This window comes from Vicia villosa, linkage group LG2 (genome assembly GCF_029867415.1).
Source record: "Vicia villosa cultivar HV-30 ecotype Madison, WI linkage group LG2, Vvil1.0, whole genome shotgun sequence".
Classification (NCBI taxonomy): Eukaryota; Viridiplantae; Streptophyta; class Magnoliopsida; order Fabales; family Fabaceae; genus Vicia; species Vicia villosa.
Window position 1 is genome coordinate 12,186,960 of NC_081181.1, and position 17,049 is coordinate 12,204,008.

The 17,049-nt window shown below is 36.0% G+C and overlaps 1 protein-coding gene across 1 annotated transcript; it reads left to right on the forward strand.

Annotated features, from left to right (window-relative positions):
- The first annotated feature begins 2,352 nt into the window (after positions 1 to 2,352).
- Positions 2,353 to 5,245, forward strand: LOC131648572 (uncharacterized). The gene is made up of 3 exons (XM_058918320.1): positions 2,353 to 2,577; positions 2,740 to 2,886; positions 5,120 to 5,245. Exons 1-3 carry the CDS (start codon positions 2,353 to 2,355, stop codon positions 5,243 to 5,245), a joined length of 498 nt encoding a protein of 165 aa, XP_058774303.1.
- The last annotated feature ends 11,804 nt before the right edge of the window (positions 5,246 to 17,049 follow it).

Consider the following 17,049-nt stretch of genomic DNA (forward strand, 5'->3'; position numbering starts at 1 on the left):
GGTACGGTTAACATGATCAATTACCTTTTTGTTCAAGAGAAGTCTTTCCTCTTGGTTCTTACGTCGGACTCTAAAGACAAGAAGAGTGTATTGGAGATTCCGGTTGTGTGTGAATTTTCCGATGTATTTCCTGAGGATGTTACTTCTCATCCGCCTGAAAGGGAAGTTGAATTCTCTATTGATCTTGTTCCGGGTACCGCTCCATTTTCGATCGCCCCTTATAGGATGTCTCCTGCAGAGCTAAAAGAGTTGAAGAGTCAGTCAGAAGAGTTGTTAGCGAAACACTTCATTCATCCCAGTGTTTCTCCATGGGGAGCCCCAGTCTTATTAGTGAAGACGAAGGATGGTAATATGCGTTTGTGCATCGACTATCGTCAGCTAAACAAGGTAACCATAAAGAATAAGTACCCTCTACCGCGGATTGATGACCTTCTGGATCAATTAAAAGGAGCCTGTATGTTCTCGAAGATTGACCTAAGGTCGGGATATCATCAAATTCGGGTTAAGAGTTCGGACGTATCGAAGACTACTTTTAAGACGAGATACGGTCATTACGAGTTTTTGGTTATGCCATTCGAAGTGACTAATGCTCCTGCTGTCTTTATGGATTACATGAACCGAGTGTTCCAACCGTATTTGGATCGGTTCGTGGTGATCTTCATAGATGACATCTTGATCTACTCTCAGACTATCAAAGAGCACATGGAGAATTTGAGGATTGTGTTGTCGGTTCTTCGAGAAAAGCAGTTGTTTGCGAAGCTTAGTAAATGTGAGTTCTGAATGTCTGAAGTCAAGTTTCTTGGACATGTCATATCTGGCGGCGGCGTAGCTGTAGATCCTTCAAAGGTGGAAGCAGTGATGAATTGGGAACGACCCAAGAATGCAACTGAAGTCCGTAGTTTCCTAGGCTTGACAGGTTACTATCGGAGGTTCATTATGGGCTTTTCCAAGCTAGCATTACCGCTGACCAGGCTTACAAGGAAGGAGGTTTCGTTTAGTTGGAATTCAAAATGTGAGAAGAGTTTTCAGAAACTCAAGGAGAAATTGACTACTGCTCCAGTGTTGGTGATCCCAGATCCAAACCGATCTTATGAAGTGTTTTGTGATGCTTCTAAGAAAGGTTTAGGTGGAGTGTTGATGCAAGATGGACAAGTCGTAGCTTATGCATCTAGACAGTTGAGATCTCATGAAGAGAATTATCCTACTCATGACCTTGAACTCGCTGCAATTGTGTTTGCACTCAAGGTGTGGCGACATTATTTGTATGGAGTTCACTTTGAGATGTTTAGTGATCACAAGAGTTTGAAGTACCTCTTTGATCAGAAGGAACTTAACACGCGTCAGAGGAGATGGATGGAGTACTTGAAGGACTTTGACTTTGAGTTGAAGTACCATCCTGGTAAAGCTAATAAGGTAGCGGATGCCTTGAGTAGAAAGGAGATAAAAGTTGCAGAACTCATGATGTTGGAGTTTGGCCTTATGGAGAAGTTCAGAAATTTGGATTTACAATTTGAGCGGGCACCAACGGGTGTGTTGATCAGTAACTTGTGTATTGAGAATGAGTCGCGGGAAAGAATTTGTCAAGCACAATGGAATGTTGTGGAGTTACAAGCAAAATCAAACCTACCAGGATTTGTCTGTGCGCATGATGGACTCATTCTTTTTGGACAAAGGATGTGTGTGCCCAATGATGCGAAATTAAAGAGATTAATCCTGGACGAGGCTCACAAGAGCAAAATCACCATCCATCCCGGATCGACCAAGATGTATCAAGACTTGAAAGGGAGTTTTTGGTGGCATGGTATGAGGAGAGATGTGGCTGATTATGTAGAGCAGTGCATGATATGTCAACAAGTGAAGATAGAACACCAAAGGCCCGGTGGTATGCTACAACCATTGGATGTTCCTGTCTGGAAGTGGGACAGTATATCAATGGACTTCGTTGTGGGACTACCTCGAGCCTTAGGTGGCCATGACTCAATATGGGTGATAGTGGACCGTTTGACTAAGTCCGCGCATTTCTTACCGGTTAAGACGACTCACAAGGTTTCTCACCTTGCAAGGCTTTTTGTAGTGGAGATTGTGAGATTGCACGGTATACCTTCTAGCATTGTTTCGGATAGAGATCCAAAGTTCACTTCCCGATTTTGGAAAGCTTTTCATCAAGAGATGGGTACAGATCTGAATTTGAGCACTTCTAACCACCCTCAGACAGATGGACAAACAGAAAGGACTATTTAGACCATTGAGGATATGCTGAGGGCATGTATCTTGGAAATTGGTGGAAGTTGGAAAGATAACTTACCTTTGATAGAATTCGCGTATAATAACAGTTATCATGCGAGTATCGGTATGGCCCCATACGAAGCCTTGTATGGGAGGAAGTGTCGATCACCGCTGTGTTGGTCTAAAGTTGGTGAGAAAGGAATTCTTGGACCGGAGATAATTCAAGAAACCACAGAGAAGGTTAAGATTATCCGAGATAAGATGAAACAAGCCCAAGATCGACAGAAGAGTTATGCGGACAAACGAAGGAGACCGCTGGAATTTGATGTAGGAGATCATGTGTTCTTGAAGGTGACTCCGAGGTTGAGGTTGAAAGGACCGTTTAAGACGCACAAGCTTAGCCCAAGATACGTGGGACCTTACTAGATCATGAAACGGATAGGTGAAGTCGCATTTCAATTAGCGTTGCCTCCTTCACTATCCGGGCTGCATGACGTATTCCATGTGTCTCAGTTACGGAAGTTTGTGCCGGATTTGTTTCATCCTATCCTACCAGATACGATTGAAGTAGAACCAGATCTTTCATTCCAACCGAAACCGTGTCGTATTCTGGAGTATGCTAGTAAGTCTTTGAGAAGCAAGGAGATACCTCTTGTCAAGGTGTTGTGGGAAGAGTCGCGTCCTGACGAAGCTACTTGGGAGCTCGAATCAAAGATTTTTCAAATTCGAGGACGAATTCTATTTAAGGGGGGAGAATGTAATATCCTATTTATTTTCTATTTAGTTAGAATGTAACTAAATGGCATCATGGTAAATAAAGTCTATTTGGGGGGTATTGTGGTCATTGCACCTAATACTAAGACTTAAGGGTATGTTTGGCTAGAGACTCATTCCACTTTGTGAACAAAAAACATAATTTGTGGAGAGTAGAAGAAGAAGAAACGTGAAACAAGAAGGAAGAAGAGGAAGACCCATATCACAACTTCACCTTCCACCTTGCATGCTCCTTTGATTCAACAATATCCTTCATCTATTCCTGATTTTCGCAGCTCCTACTGCTCCTATTCAAGGTGAGTCTCATAGATAGAGAGACCTTTGGGTATTCTATGGGGTTTATGCCATGTTTGGGGTTAAAGGGTTTTTGAGAGTAAATGTTCAATGATCTTACAAATTGCATGTTTAACCCTCCATTCTGGTAATAATGAGTATATGCATGTTTACTATAGCTTATTATTTGATCATCAATGGATGCATGTAGAAATTTGGGGCTTGGGGACCCCAAATGCGTTTCTGCATTTTGCTGATTTTGCAGAGTTCGCCGAAGCGAAGTTTCATTCGCTGTAGCGATATGTGTAGCGAATAAACCTGGGAGTTGAACTGATTTATTCGCTGTAGCGAACTTTCATTCGTTGTAGCGAATCGGGGCTTCGCTGGGAGTTCGTTGTAGCGAACTAACCTAGATTTGAATAAGTTTTCTTCTGTTTGAGTTCGCTGTAGCGAACAGAAGTTCGCTGTAGCGAACTAGTCTGATGCAGAATTGATATTTCTCCCATTTGAGTGCAATTTCATTTTGTATCAAAATCGAAGGCCTCTTATGACTTGTATGGCATTCTGATGTGTGTTTTAATTGTATAAGACCATGATATGACTGAAATCCCTTGGTTATGCTTGCATGTTGTGAAATACAAATTGTGTGGATTATATTGTGGCATTATTATTATCGATTTTGTTTGTTCCGGTTGAACACTCGAATGTGATTGCCTGTGTGATGGCTTATACCGTGCTGTGTGATCTCGGTGATGTGTGTATGCTTGAATCGGAGTAAGCTTAAGATACTAGGTGGTAAGTCCTGTTTATGGACTTAGTTCCATCATTACCGTTGTGATGTGCTTGTGAGGGCCTACGGGGCGTATCCCACTCAACGTTAACTCATTTGCGTTCTCGGTATGTTTTACACACCTGAGCTACCATTGCGATATGCTTGTGAGGGCCTACGGGGCGTATCCCACTCGACGTTAACATATCGGCGTGCTTGGTATGGTGGAGAAGTAATGTCATGTAGACAATATTACTTCTGATTCTCCTCTAGTGATGCTACGTAGGCAAGATCACTAGGCTTTTGCCCGGTGGGCTCATATTGTCAAGATGGCTTATTTTCACTCGATGTTAACTCATCTGCGTATGGACAGTGATGGGGTCGGACACCACTTAGGCAATGTCACTGCTGTAACTCATCTTGGATGGATTCCATTTAGGAGGAGTATCCGATTAGTCTTGCGATGTGCTTGTGCAAGTCTCTTGATGCGATGTACGGGTGTAACTCACCGAGGGTGTGGTTTGGCAGCTTAGGTAGACGGGCAGATTCTACTCCTGGATTCCCCGTACATGGGTACGGGTCTGCATACTTGTTTGTGATGGCGTTGAGCCTGTTGTTGTTGATGCCTCTTTGGATAGTTATGGGACTTCCATTGATGGTGTACCCTTGTTTGTACTTGTACCTAGCCGTGAGGTAACCCGGATTATCGGTGGATCCGTTGATTGCATGTTCCCTGTAGAACTGAGCAAACCCGTAAGATAGGGAGACTCACTGAGATTTAGTAATCTCACCCCATTCCAATTATTATTTTTTTCAGGTGATTCGAGGCAGGATCGTGGAAAGAGTAAGATGGCTTAGCTTTGAGATGGTGTTTCTTGGCGTTACGTTCTTTTGTAGTTCATGATATTTTGTACTAGCATCTTTTGTATTCTGGATATGTATTAGTACTTGTTGAGAACCTATGTTTTTGGCCATGACAGTTTGGGCTTTTGTACTTGTACTTATACATTATCTATTCTGCTGCTTATGTTTATGATTTTTCGAGTACCATTTTAATGCCATATACGTATATCCTAGGCAATGTATGTATGGGGTGTTATAGATCTGGAATTAGAATTGTTATCTGACATATCTGCTGTCTGCGACACAGATCTCGATGGAGTTAATTTATTGCAAATCTCGGAAGAACAAGTTGCAGATTGAGATGCAGTTTGTCTCAGACGACATAGTATCGGTACTGGAGGATAATTTTTCCTTCGTCCCTTTGGTTTATAACCTGGTTTAAAAGCTTTAGCAACATCATGGCCAATATAACGGCCATACTTTTATTTTCCGGATCCTTTTTTATTTTTTATCGGCTTCGGCCACACCATTATACCTTAAACTTTTTCCTTCTCTTCCGTATGTCTATTATTAACTGTTATTTATAGTAGGCTGTTAGGGTTTATAACCATGTTTATGGGTTGGGTCAATCCAAACAGGCCCATAGTTGGTTTTGGGTCAAAAGCTTATTAATACCTTTTTTATAAAAACAATTTTTTTGGTCTTGGAGTAAAAACGTGCCTATAATATTAAGAAAAGTCAATTTAAGATAAGAAATTTTAACCTAATTCGCAGTATATACATACTAGTATAAATATAAACTCAAGGTACTACCAACAAATATTAAAGTGTACATGTGTATATTTAGATAAAATATGTAAAATTTTAAAGTTTATATATTTTTTAAAAAAAGTTATGTTGAAAACTATGCATTTGATTCATATATTTAACTAAATACATTAACTTTTGCAGATCCAAATGTATATGGTAAAAGGGATAGGAAAGAGTGTTACTAAAATTTAAGAGAATTTCTTTCTTCACCTCTCTATGGGCTGACCCCAGCGAAAACTCCTAAATACCCCTACTTCGGAAATACATTTCTGAAATAATTTTTTTTCCAAATTTTCCCAGAATTCGGAAATGCATTTCCGAAATTCCATTTTTTGGGATTTCGGAAGTACACTTCCGAAAAAAAGCAGAAGTTTTGAAGTATAGAATTATTTTGAAATGGTGGTTTAAAATTAAGATCTTCAAAGATTTATACTATTTATTAGTTAATAAATTGACAATAATGTTTCTTATGACAAATATATCGATTTTAATTATAGGAAACAACTATTTCAAATTTTGGACCGATCAAATAAAACATCTTATAAATGGAATATTTTAGAATAAAAAAAGATATTTTAATAATTTTGGAAATTTTTTATATTGAATTAATAATGATACACAAAATTAGAATGAATTTATTATATTAGAATGACCCAAAAACTGTCATATTCAGTTCATTTTATTTCTATCAATTAATATTTTTTTTTTCATTTTGATGCTTTGTTTCTTTATTCTTTTGAATCTATCAACTATTATTTTTAGTATATTAAAAAAATTATAAATTTTGATTCCTCTAAATTATTTGCTACTATTTTAATTAAAATTTTTTTTTCAAAGTTTCACGTGGTGCACTTGTGTATTTCAAATGATTTTTTTATGACATTTCATCAATACAAATTTAAATTATTATTAGTTTAATAATTTTCCTATTTAAAATTTAAATTTTATTAATTTATTTATAAATTTGAGTTAAGATTTAATTGTTAAAATTAAAATTTTAATTGAATTTTTTAATAAGTTTTATTAGTTTTAGATATTTTAAAATTAACGTAATAAATTTTAATTAAAGTTAAAATTATATTTTGTAATTAACTATTAAACAATTTATATTTATAATTTAGCTATTTTATGATTAACGTAATAATTTTTAGATAATCTCAATAGTTTAATTAAATAGTTACAATTTTATAAATAATTTATTTAATAATTCAATTATTTACTTTTTAAATAGTTAATAATAGTTAAAAAATAAATTAATAAAGATTAAAGTTATAAATAATTAAATTAGTAAAATAATAATATTTTAAAGTTTTATCAATGGTATATAAAATACTCACGGTACTTGTATATTCAGTATATATATATATATATATATATATATATATATATATATATATATATATATATATATATATATATATATATATATATATATATATATATTGATTAATTTATATATTCTAATGATTATTTAATGACATATCATTGATAAAATATATATTAAAAAAATAAATGAAGATTAAAAAATAAACAATTAAATTAAGAAAATAATAATATTTTAAATTTTTATCAAAATGAAAAGAATTAATATTTAAAAAGAAAAGATTGAATGATTATTTTTACTAATTTAAAGTTTTATGTATAGAATTAAAGTACCAAAATTAAAAGAATTAGTAATTGGCAGACATAAATATAATTAAATACAATTTTTTTTAAAGAACACTTAATCTAATATTGGAAATTAATCAATTAATTTTATTAGGCAATTTTATATATATATATATATATATATATATATATATATATATATATATATATATATATATATATATCAATTAATTTTAATCTAATCTTGGTAATTATATAATTTTAATTAATACAATTGATTCACTTTGATTTTTGTTTTCTGTATCAGACAATATTTCGGAAGTGTACTTCCGAAATATTCCAGGGGAGGTGAATTCGGAAGTGCATGTCCGAATTCACCTTTTTATTGGAAAAAAAGGGTGTTTTCGGAAATACATCTCCGAAAACACCTTTTTTTTCATAAAAATAAAGTGTTTTCGGACTTCCGAAATCAATCTTTTTTCAAAAAAAAGTGGTTTCAAAAATGCATTTCTGAAATATAGGGGCATTTTGGATTTTCGCTGGAGGTGACAAGAAGGTTGAGAAGTTGATAAAGAAATTTCCAAATTTAAAACTCCTAAGTAGCATGATCCCCCTTATATTTGCTTTCATCGAAAGATAAACTCGAGTTAATCAATGCTAAGTGTTAAAGTATAAAATTACACTTACTTCTGACTAGGAGTGAGAATAAATTAGGTCAATTGTCAATTAAAAGTGTCTATGGTCTAATTTACACCGACTTAGATTTATTCAAATTATTTTAAGAAAATGCGTAATTTTTTTTATAAACATATTTATTTAAAAAAATTATGACACATGCTATAAAAAAATTATTTAAACTTATCATATCACCTATTTAAATGAATATGAATGATAATATTATTTTATATTTTATATTTTGAATTAAAATACATTAATAAAGCTTAGTTATCTAGAATAAATTACGAAAATAAGCTGATTCAACAATGTCATAAGTTTTTTTATATAATGTTTCTCAAACTAGTATCACACATGTTATTAGGTAAACTCGAATAAGTCAATGCAAACAAAAATTTAATCTTATTGATCTTTTCATTTGTTAGTCTATTTAAACATTAGTTGAATTACTTATTTATAAATGTTCAAACAAAATAGACTTTTAAGTAGGTTTATAGGCTAATTGATCATTCGAAAAGGCCATCATTTGGTCTAAATATTAGTCTATGACAAACTACAGATCAGATTTAGACTTTGAATTTTTTAGCAGGTGAGACTCATGCTTGGCAAAACCTAGCTCAACCCAGTCTATTCTCACCCCTACTTCCGATTATATTTCAATAAAAGATAATTTTCATAAATCAAAGTATTAAATTGACATGAGAAAATTAAATGTCCAAGTAAATAAAAAAAGGTTTTCGTGACACATTAAGACAAATACTCCATGAAATATAATAAGTGTAAAATCTGTTATTTTCTACTTAATGTCTTATTTTAATTAAATGTATTTTATAATTGAGTGCCTCATTAAACCCCCACTCACACTATGTCAAGGTGGTCTTTTCATGCATAAAAATACAGGTTTTATTAAGTCACCCTAAAATCAATCGATTCAATGAAGCTGATGAATCAAATCAATCTTTTTGATCACACAAGATTGCATGTGATTCGATTCAAATGTGGTGTTACCCATTTTCTTTTGGTCATTGTCATACCCCAAAATTTACCCCTCACACTTCATTCATAATGAGTCAACACTCAAGGGTGGCAGCAAGGAGGATCTCTTATGCAAGGTCCCTCTAGAACTAGGATTGAATGCTCTCCTAAGGTAATGGGATAGGTGAAGCCCCAATGAAGTCTCCATGGCTCATCATGCTCTAAACAAAGCACAAGATTCAAATCCAAAAGCTTTGCTCCCTCAATAATCAAGATAACCCATAGTCAACTGTTTAACCTAAAAGTCAATCATAATCAAAGCACAGTCAAAACCTCTCAATTTTGGGTCAAGATCAAGTGAATAAGAGTATAACCATCATTGGATCAAGGATTGATCATGATTCCATTAATAGAAACTCAGAGATGAACAAATACAAAAAGGTTCAAATTAGGGTTTCTTAGGAGAAAGTCAACCCAACTTTGACTGGGCATAACTTTCACATGGAACATCAAAAATCCCCCACTCAAAGCTTATCTTGAAGGAAATTTGATTCTCTACAACTTTGTCTCTCACAAGCCAAATGCTTCATTTAAGAGGTACAAGGCAAAAGATTACAGGTCCTTTTCAAGCATTCTTCAAAAGCAGTTTTTTTGCAAAGAGGATATGATCAAGATAAAAGCTCCAAATGGAAAATATGTTCCAAAGTGGCTTATATAGGACCTCTTGAGGTTTCCAAAAAGTATTAGAACTCCCTCATAGCTTAAAAATTGAATGAGATATGCTTGATCAAAGTTGGGTGATTTTGGAGGACCAAATGTGAAAAAAGGAGGTTCAAATTGGATTTCTTGCAAATAGGCCCATACTTTTATCACTTGAACTTGGCCCATAAGTTATCCAAACATATGCCACGAATTTTTATCACTTTATTTGATTTTTTACACAATTTTATTTCATTTAAAATTGATTTTTAATGATTTAAATAAGTGAGAAATCAAATATTTTGGTAGAAAATATATTTTGGTGATTTCCAATCAACATTAATGGCAAAATATGTTATAATTTTCGTGCTCAATCAAATGGAAAAGATTGATACAAAATTTTGGCCAAAATAGAAGGTTTTGAATCAAAAATAAAATCAATTTCTCAAAGTAGCAAGATTGGATTCAAGTGAAGTTTTGGACAAAACTTTAACCTAATTCTACTCTCCTATAAGTACAGAACCTAAAGCATAGGATTAGGGGACGAAAATTGAGAGAGAGGCAGACTTGCAAAGAACCAAAAATCATCAAAGAAACTCAGATTCGGACTTGGCGATTGTGAGGCTTTTGACAAGAATTGAAGGTGGAAAAAGGTTCACTGAGGAATTTGGAGCGTGTCTAGACAATAGCATAGCATCAACACCCCCAGATTTTTCTCCATTAAGTCAAAGTAAGTCGCTCTGCATCTTGATTCGATTAGCACATTATATGCATCCTCATGATGTTTTGATCATATGTTCTGATTTGTGTTGATGCTCTGATCGTGTCTGAATCGTTTGTTTGAAGTTTATGTGCCTTAAACATGTTTTGCCATTAGAGCCCTATTCGAGTTCTAGGGTTTTAGTTTGGGGGTTTTTATTAGGATTAAAATTGAGGGAAACTGAATACGTGACTGATTTCGCATGGTCTAAATGAGAGGATTTCAGGTGGTGCGAACGATTTATAGGCGTGCAGGCCCTAATTGCTATTTTCGTAGGGGGGGTTTGCTACGAACGGTTTCGTAGCAAAATCGTAGCAACATTTACAGGTTTTTGCAGGTCTGGGGAGGAAGACGATGGCGTGTCAACGTCTGGTTCGTCCATTTGAATTTTAGCGCGCGTTTCCAGTAACCCATTTAGTTGCGTATGTATTGATCTGAGCGCCTTTTATTTTCAAAAGTGTTGTTTGGTTGGAGTGGTTAGTGAGTGCGTTTGGAAGTGGAGGGTCGCAGGTTCGAGCCCTCCCTCCTTCATTATTTTTCTGGAAAAAACTTACTTCTTGATCCAATACATGCGCCTGCGCATAGAACACCATGCATCCCTCAGATCTGACCATTAATCCCCACTAGCCTTAGATCTAACGCCCCAGCCTGTTTCCCCATGCTATGCACCCTAATAATAACCACACCTAATCAAAACCTTAATAAAACTTAATAAATTTTAATTATTTGTTTGTTTTAATTTGAATACTTTTTAATATAATTAATTAAATAATAATTATTTCATAAATAGAATAAATTTATAATGTTTATATTAAAATTTTCAATTTGTTGTTCGTGCCGATTAAATCGATTAATCGCTATGGTCAACAATGTTTTTAATTAAAATGCTATTTAATTAAAATGCAAATTAAATTATATTCGATTAAATGGTTGCAACTATCCTATTGGTTGTGATGATTAATCTTTTCTTCAAATTCTTTATTCTTTTTAATCGAATTAATCGATTGCGAGGGGTAATGATATAAACTAAACTATAAAATTATTAAAAAATACCTTAATTTATTATTAGTGATAATCGAATCAATCGATTAAAATTGGTAGTGATGCAATTTCAAATCTTTTAACTATGGTGATCAAATCTATTGATCATTGCGGTTAATAGTACAAAATCAGGGTTGTACGCCCAAACCTTAAAATACTTCTCAAATCCATTCAAAATTACAAATTATCAAACTACGATAGGCCATTCAAAAAGCCTCTAAAAAACCATTTCAAATCAAATTTCAATTCTAAAGGCGTACAACCCGTCCCCGAACTACGTGGACTCTGATTTTCCCTAAGGAGATACGTAGGCATTTGGCAACAAGGCGAGTCCCCCTCCTCCAAATCTTAATCATTTTCAATAATTAAACTTTTAACCCTACTAATTGTCCATTACCCTTTTTATGCTTTTCTGCCATAACCCTTATCTTTGCAATGTTAACCTTTAGGAAAGGGTTTTGGGTGCCTAACACCTTCCCTTAACCCGAATATAGTATCTTACCCTCAATCTCTCAACCGTTAAAGGTTTCCTATTCGCCTTGGTAGAATAGGTGGCGACTCTCTAAGTTTAAATTTTAGGCAGGTTGCTACAGCTGGCGACTCTGCTGGGGACACTTAATAGTGAATACTATGCTCCTATAGGTTTTGACAGGGTTTAGGTTTGGGCGCATTTTAGGGTTGGCAAACTTGCCATTTTTAGGGTTTGGGGGAGGTTCACCTTTTAATAATTATTAAATTATTTATTTATTTATTTGTTTTTGTTTTTGATTAAATGTTTATTTATCTGCCTTAAAATGTTTACCTATGTTATTTTATGCATTGCTGGCACTTGTTTCTTATGTTATGTTAAACCCTAAGTGTGGGAGTTAACTTTGAGATCAAATGGGGACATGAATCGCCTACGAGTCTCATTGATAACTCCACACGGAGTGGGTTGAGTATTTTGAAATGTCCAAAACGAGGCTTGACTTTGTTGAGGGCTGGACTGGATACTTGGTTGATCTCTCCGAGAACCTACCCCAAAAATTCGAACCTCATGGATAAAATGAGTCGTTCTAAAATCCGAAGAGACAAAAAGTCTCGGAGGCTACGAACGACCCCATGAGACCTTCTAGAACCCCCCATAAAAAGGTTGGCTCCCTAGAGCCCCCTACGTCGAACCTATGAACCTGGGTTTCTTGAAATATTATGTTATATTGTTTTTCTTTGTCTTATATGTTTGGTTGTTTTATGTTTTTTTGTGTGTTGCTATGATTTTTTTTGTATGTTTGCATGCATCATCTCTCATTTGCATCTTCATCATGTTTTATCCACAAAAAAATAGTAAATAAAAAAAATATAATATAAATGTAAAAATATATTCTATTTGGTGAATGTGTAGGAAGGATGAGTACTAAGAAGACCATTGTTCACTTTACCGTTTCCACTCCGGATATCAAGAAGCTGAAAATAATCAAGGAAAAATTACCATCAAGTGCTTTGGATAGGTTTGTAATCCGCTATGGGAATATTTTGGACTTGCTAAGGGTGAGAGTACAAGAAGAAGCCATTACTGCTTTGGTCCAATTTTATGACCCTCCGCTTAGGTGCTTCACTTTTCAAGACTTTCAGTTGGCTCCATTTTTGGAAGAGATGGATGCTACGCTAGGGTTCTCAAAAATTAAAAAAGAGTTCTATACTGGTGTGGGTCAAGAAGTTGACTTTTCAGATTTGGCAAAAGCTTTGGGGTTGTTCGCTACAGAATTGAAGACTAATTACAAAACTGATGGAGATGTGCATGGGATCAAGAGATCTTATTTAGAAAATCAAGCCTTAATGTATGCTCAAAAGAAACAATGGGACATTTGTGGACATTTACTAGCTCTTCTGATTTTTGGAGTTGTTTTATTGCCAAAAAATGTTGATTATGTTGATCCCGCTGCCATTCATGCTTTCACCTCCTTTAAGGTTTATGGAAAGGATCCTACTCCGACTATACTCGCTAATATCTACTATGCTATCCATATGAAGTACGAAAAGAAGAGAGGAATGCTATTTTGTTGTGTCCATTGGCTATATTCTTGGTTGACTTCTCATCTCTACAAATCTAGTTGCTTTATCAAAGAATTGACTAGAAATGATTGGTCTCAAAAATTGAGGGCTCTCAAAGCGGATTCTATTCTATGGTATGCAAAGAAATTAAATTCAAATAAGATTATTTACAAATGCGGAGAATTCAACAATGTGCCATTGATAGGAACTCTTGGTTGCATTAATTATAACCCCATTCTAGCACTACGCCAATTGAGCCATTCCATGGATAAGGAACCCGCCGAACAACGAATAAAAGAATTAATCTTGCATGACAATGGAAAAGGTGAACCAAGAACATGGAAGGAAGTAATTCAAGCTTGGAGGCATGTTCAAAGAAAAGACTTTGGGCCAAAGAATGCAATTGCAAAAGCACCTTACACCGCATGGGTCCAAGAAAGAGTTGGAAAGATTTTGCTTCCTTTTGTTGTGGATCCCGCATACAAGCCTGATTCTCCTAATCCTGTTCCTCTATCCATCGAAGAGATAGAAGGGATAAAGGCTGCCCTAGAGGCATCCCGAAAGGAAAAAGAGAAACTAGAACTTGATTTGCATCAACTTACCAACGAAAAGAGTCAACTACGCTTTGACCTTAAAGAGAAAAACCAAGAACTTCAAGCAATGAAGGAAGAGAATGATAGACAAAGGGGTAAAAGGAAACGTGCAACCGAAGGGTATTTAAGTGCTAATTTTAATTTGGAGGCTCATGATGAGAGGTTGGAGCAAGCTGATGTGGAAATTGCAAGGTGGAGAAGGCGTTATGAGAAAGCTTCCCATGACAAAGCAGAATCCGAGAAAAATCTAGAAGTTGTGGTCTTTGAATTAACTGATAGGACTAAGGATCAAGAAGAGGAAATAAGAAACCTCAAATATGATCTTCAAGAAGCTCGCAATGCTGGACAACAAGAGCGTGCAAGGAGATTAACCATGGAAGAAGCACTTTTACAGCGCACCGAAGAGTATAATAGAGCGTACCAAGCCATGGTATCACTTAGGGAAGTGTTCCCAAGAGAGAAAGAGGTGCATGAGTCAGCCCTGAACGAAAGAGACTATTGGAAAAGACTCTACACAATTGTTTCTACGGCAAGTGAGCATGTGAGCATGGTTCCTAAGATGCTTGAAGACTATGAGAAATATCGTGATGATTATGATAAGCTAGTCTTTTTGTGTAATGATTTGATTCAAGATATTCCAAAGAGTTTGGCAAAAGCGGAATCATCTCTTGTCATCCTTCCCGGAGTAGTCAAAGAGTTCATGGAGCTTTGTAGAGATATGGTGGACAAGTTCCAAGAAGACATCCAAAGGCGTTCTTAGCTTTATGTTATTTCCTTGTTGCTTTTATTTCAAGTACTTTTAATTTGATTTATTTTGAGTATTTTTAATTTCAGTTTCCCTTCCTTTTTTGTAAACCAACAATAAAGTGGTATTTTCTTTCAATTAATAAAGTGTGTTTATTTTCGCATTTACTTATTGTTCCTATAACATTCACCAAATAAATATATGCAAAAAAAAAAAGAGAAGAAAAAAAAGAAGAAAAAGAATAAAAAAAAAAGAGAGAATGTATATTTACTATAATAATGTGGATAAGACATGAACATAGCATAAGCATAACATTCATATCATGCATGTCATATTTAATTACAAAGCATTAAAAAAGAAACTATCTTCATCTCCAGTCACACCATTGCAACTCAACCGCTAATCCAGACAAGATCTCAAAAGAAGAAAGCGATGGAACAACTAGAGCAGAATCAAGCCGCCCTTCGAGAGGAGATAACCCAATTGAAAGGCACCGTTGAGGACCTCAAAGGAGGAATGACACAAATGCTGAGTTTTATGAAGGACCTCAAGGATAAGCAAGATAAGGCTAAAGAAGTTTAGGATCAGTATGAAGAAATACCGGACGATGGCAACCCATTGTTAGGATATGTTCGAGGCTGCGACCCTCATAAGGCAAATGCTCGTTCCTTTAAAAAGGTTATCGCCACCCAGGAATAGGGAGAGACCTCCCAAGAAGGATTTATTCCTGCTACTCAGAAGGAGGGGGCGTCTCGCACAGTTCGCATTCCTGTCAACAATCCCCTTAGGGATGAAGACTACTTGGATCTACAATATGGGGACAACAATGACACAAACCAAGTCCCTCAATCCAAGTTGACTCACCCTAACTCTGGAGAGGATTCAAGGGATAACGGACAAATCAAGGCGCTGGAGGAGAGGTTAAAGGCTGTGGAAGGGTACGACGCCTTCGATGTGGATACTTTTGAAATGAGTTTGGTACCAGATCTAACTATTCCACACAAGTTCAAAGTTCCGAACTTTGAAAAATATAAGAGGCTCACCTGTCCAAGGAATCATCTGCGCATGTATGTGCGGAAAATGGCTGCCTATGCTCATGATCAGAAGCTGATGATACACTTCTTCCAAGACAGCTTAAGTGGGGCATCTGTTGACTGGTATATGCAATTGGAGAAATCTTACATCCGAAGCTGGAATGACCTTGCTAATACGTTCCTGAAGCAATACAAGTACAATCTGGACATGGCGCCCAATCGGATGCAACTGCAGAATTTGTCACAGAAGAAAGAGGAATCATTCAAGGAGTATGCCCAAAGGTGGAGGGAAATAGCTTCCCGAGTCCAACCTCCCCTGTTGGAGAAGGAACTTGTAGACATGTTTATGGCTACATTACAAGGGCCATACTACGATAAAATGGTCGGAAGTGTATCTTCAAGATTCTCAGACTTGGTGGTTATCGGTGAAAGGATCGAGAACGGAATCAAGAATGGGAAGATACAAGGGGCATCATCTGGATCCTATCAGTCAAAGAGGCCCGCTCCTGCCTTCGCAAAGAATAAAGAAGGAGAGACTAATGCAGTGGTGCATCAGGAAACTAGACCTACGATGCAGTTCCCACCGCAACAAAATCGGTTTCAGGGGCCCCAAAGGAGATTTGATCCTCTACCTACTTCCAAAAAGGATATACTGAGATATCTAATAAGCGAGTCTTTGGTGGAGATCAAACCATTGGCACCTCCTCCTCCAGGAAAACTCACACCCAACTACAAAGCTAATGAGAGGTGTGAATTCCATGCCAACTCTCCCGGACACACTTTGGAGAAATGTTGGGCTTTCAGGCACGTAGTTCAAGATCTGATAGAGTCAGGGGCAATCGCTTTTGACAAACCCAATGTGAAGACTAATCCCATGCCACACCATGATGGCACAGTCAATGCCATTGAGGTCGTTAATGAGCAAGAGTTGGTTCAACAAAGGGACTCCCCCATAGATGCACTTAAGAGGTATCTTCTTATAAAGGGGTTTATCCTAGAACATAATGAAGCTTTTAAAGACACTTTGCAGAGGCTCTTGGATCAAGGTTTGATTCAGCTGGAAGAACATTCTGAGGAAGAGTATGTGGCTATGGTGGACAGAAACAAACCATTGATGATACCTACCCAAGGGGCAAGGAAACCATTAATCATTCCGTGTTCTAAACCACCATTGATGATACCTACACAAGAGC

Coding starts and splice junctions, on each gene's coding strand:
- LOC131648572 (XM_058918320.1), top strand. CDS start 2,353: ATGGCCCCATACGAAGCCTTGTATGGGAGGAAGTGTCGATCACCGCTG. Junction 2,578..2,739: donor GAGATCATGTGTTCTTGAAG/GTGACTCCGAGG, acceptor CATGTGTCTCAG/TTACGGAAGTTTGTGCCGGA. Junction 2,887..5,119: donor AGGAGATACCTCTTGTCAAG/GTGTTGTGGGAA, acceptor CGTATATCCTAG/GCAATGTATGTATGGGGTGT.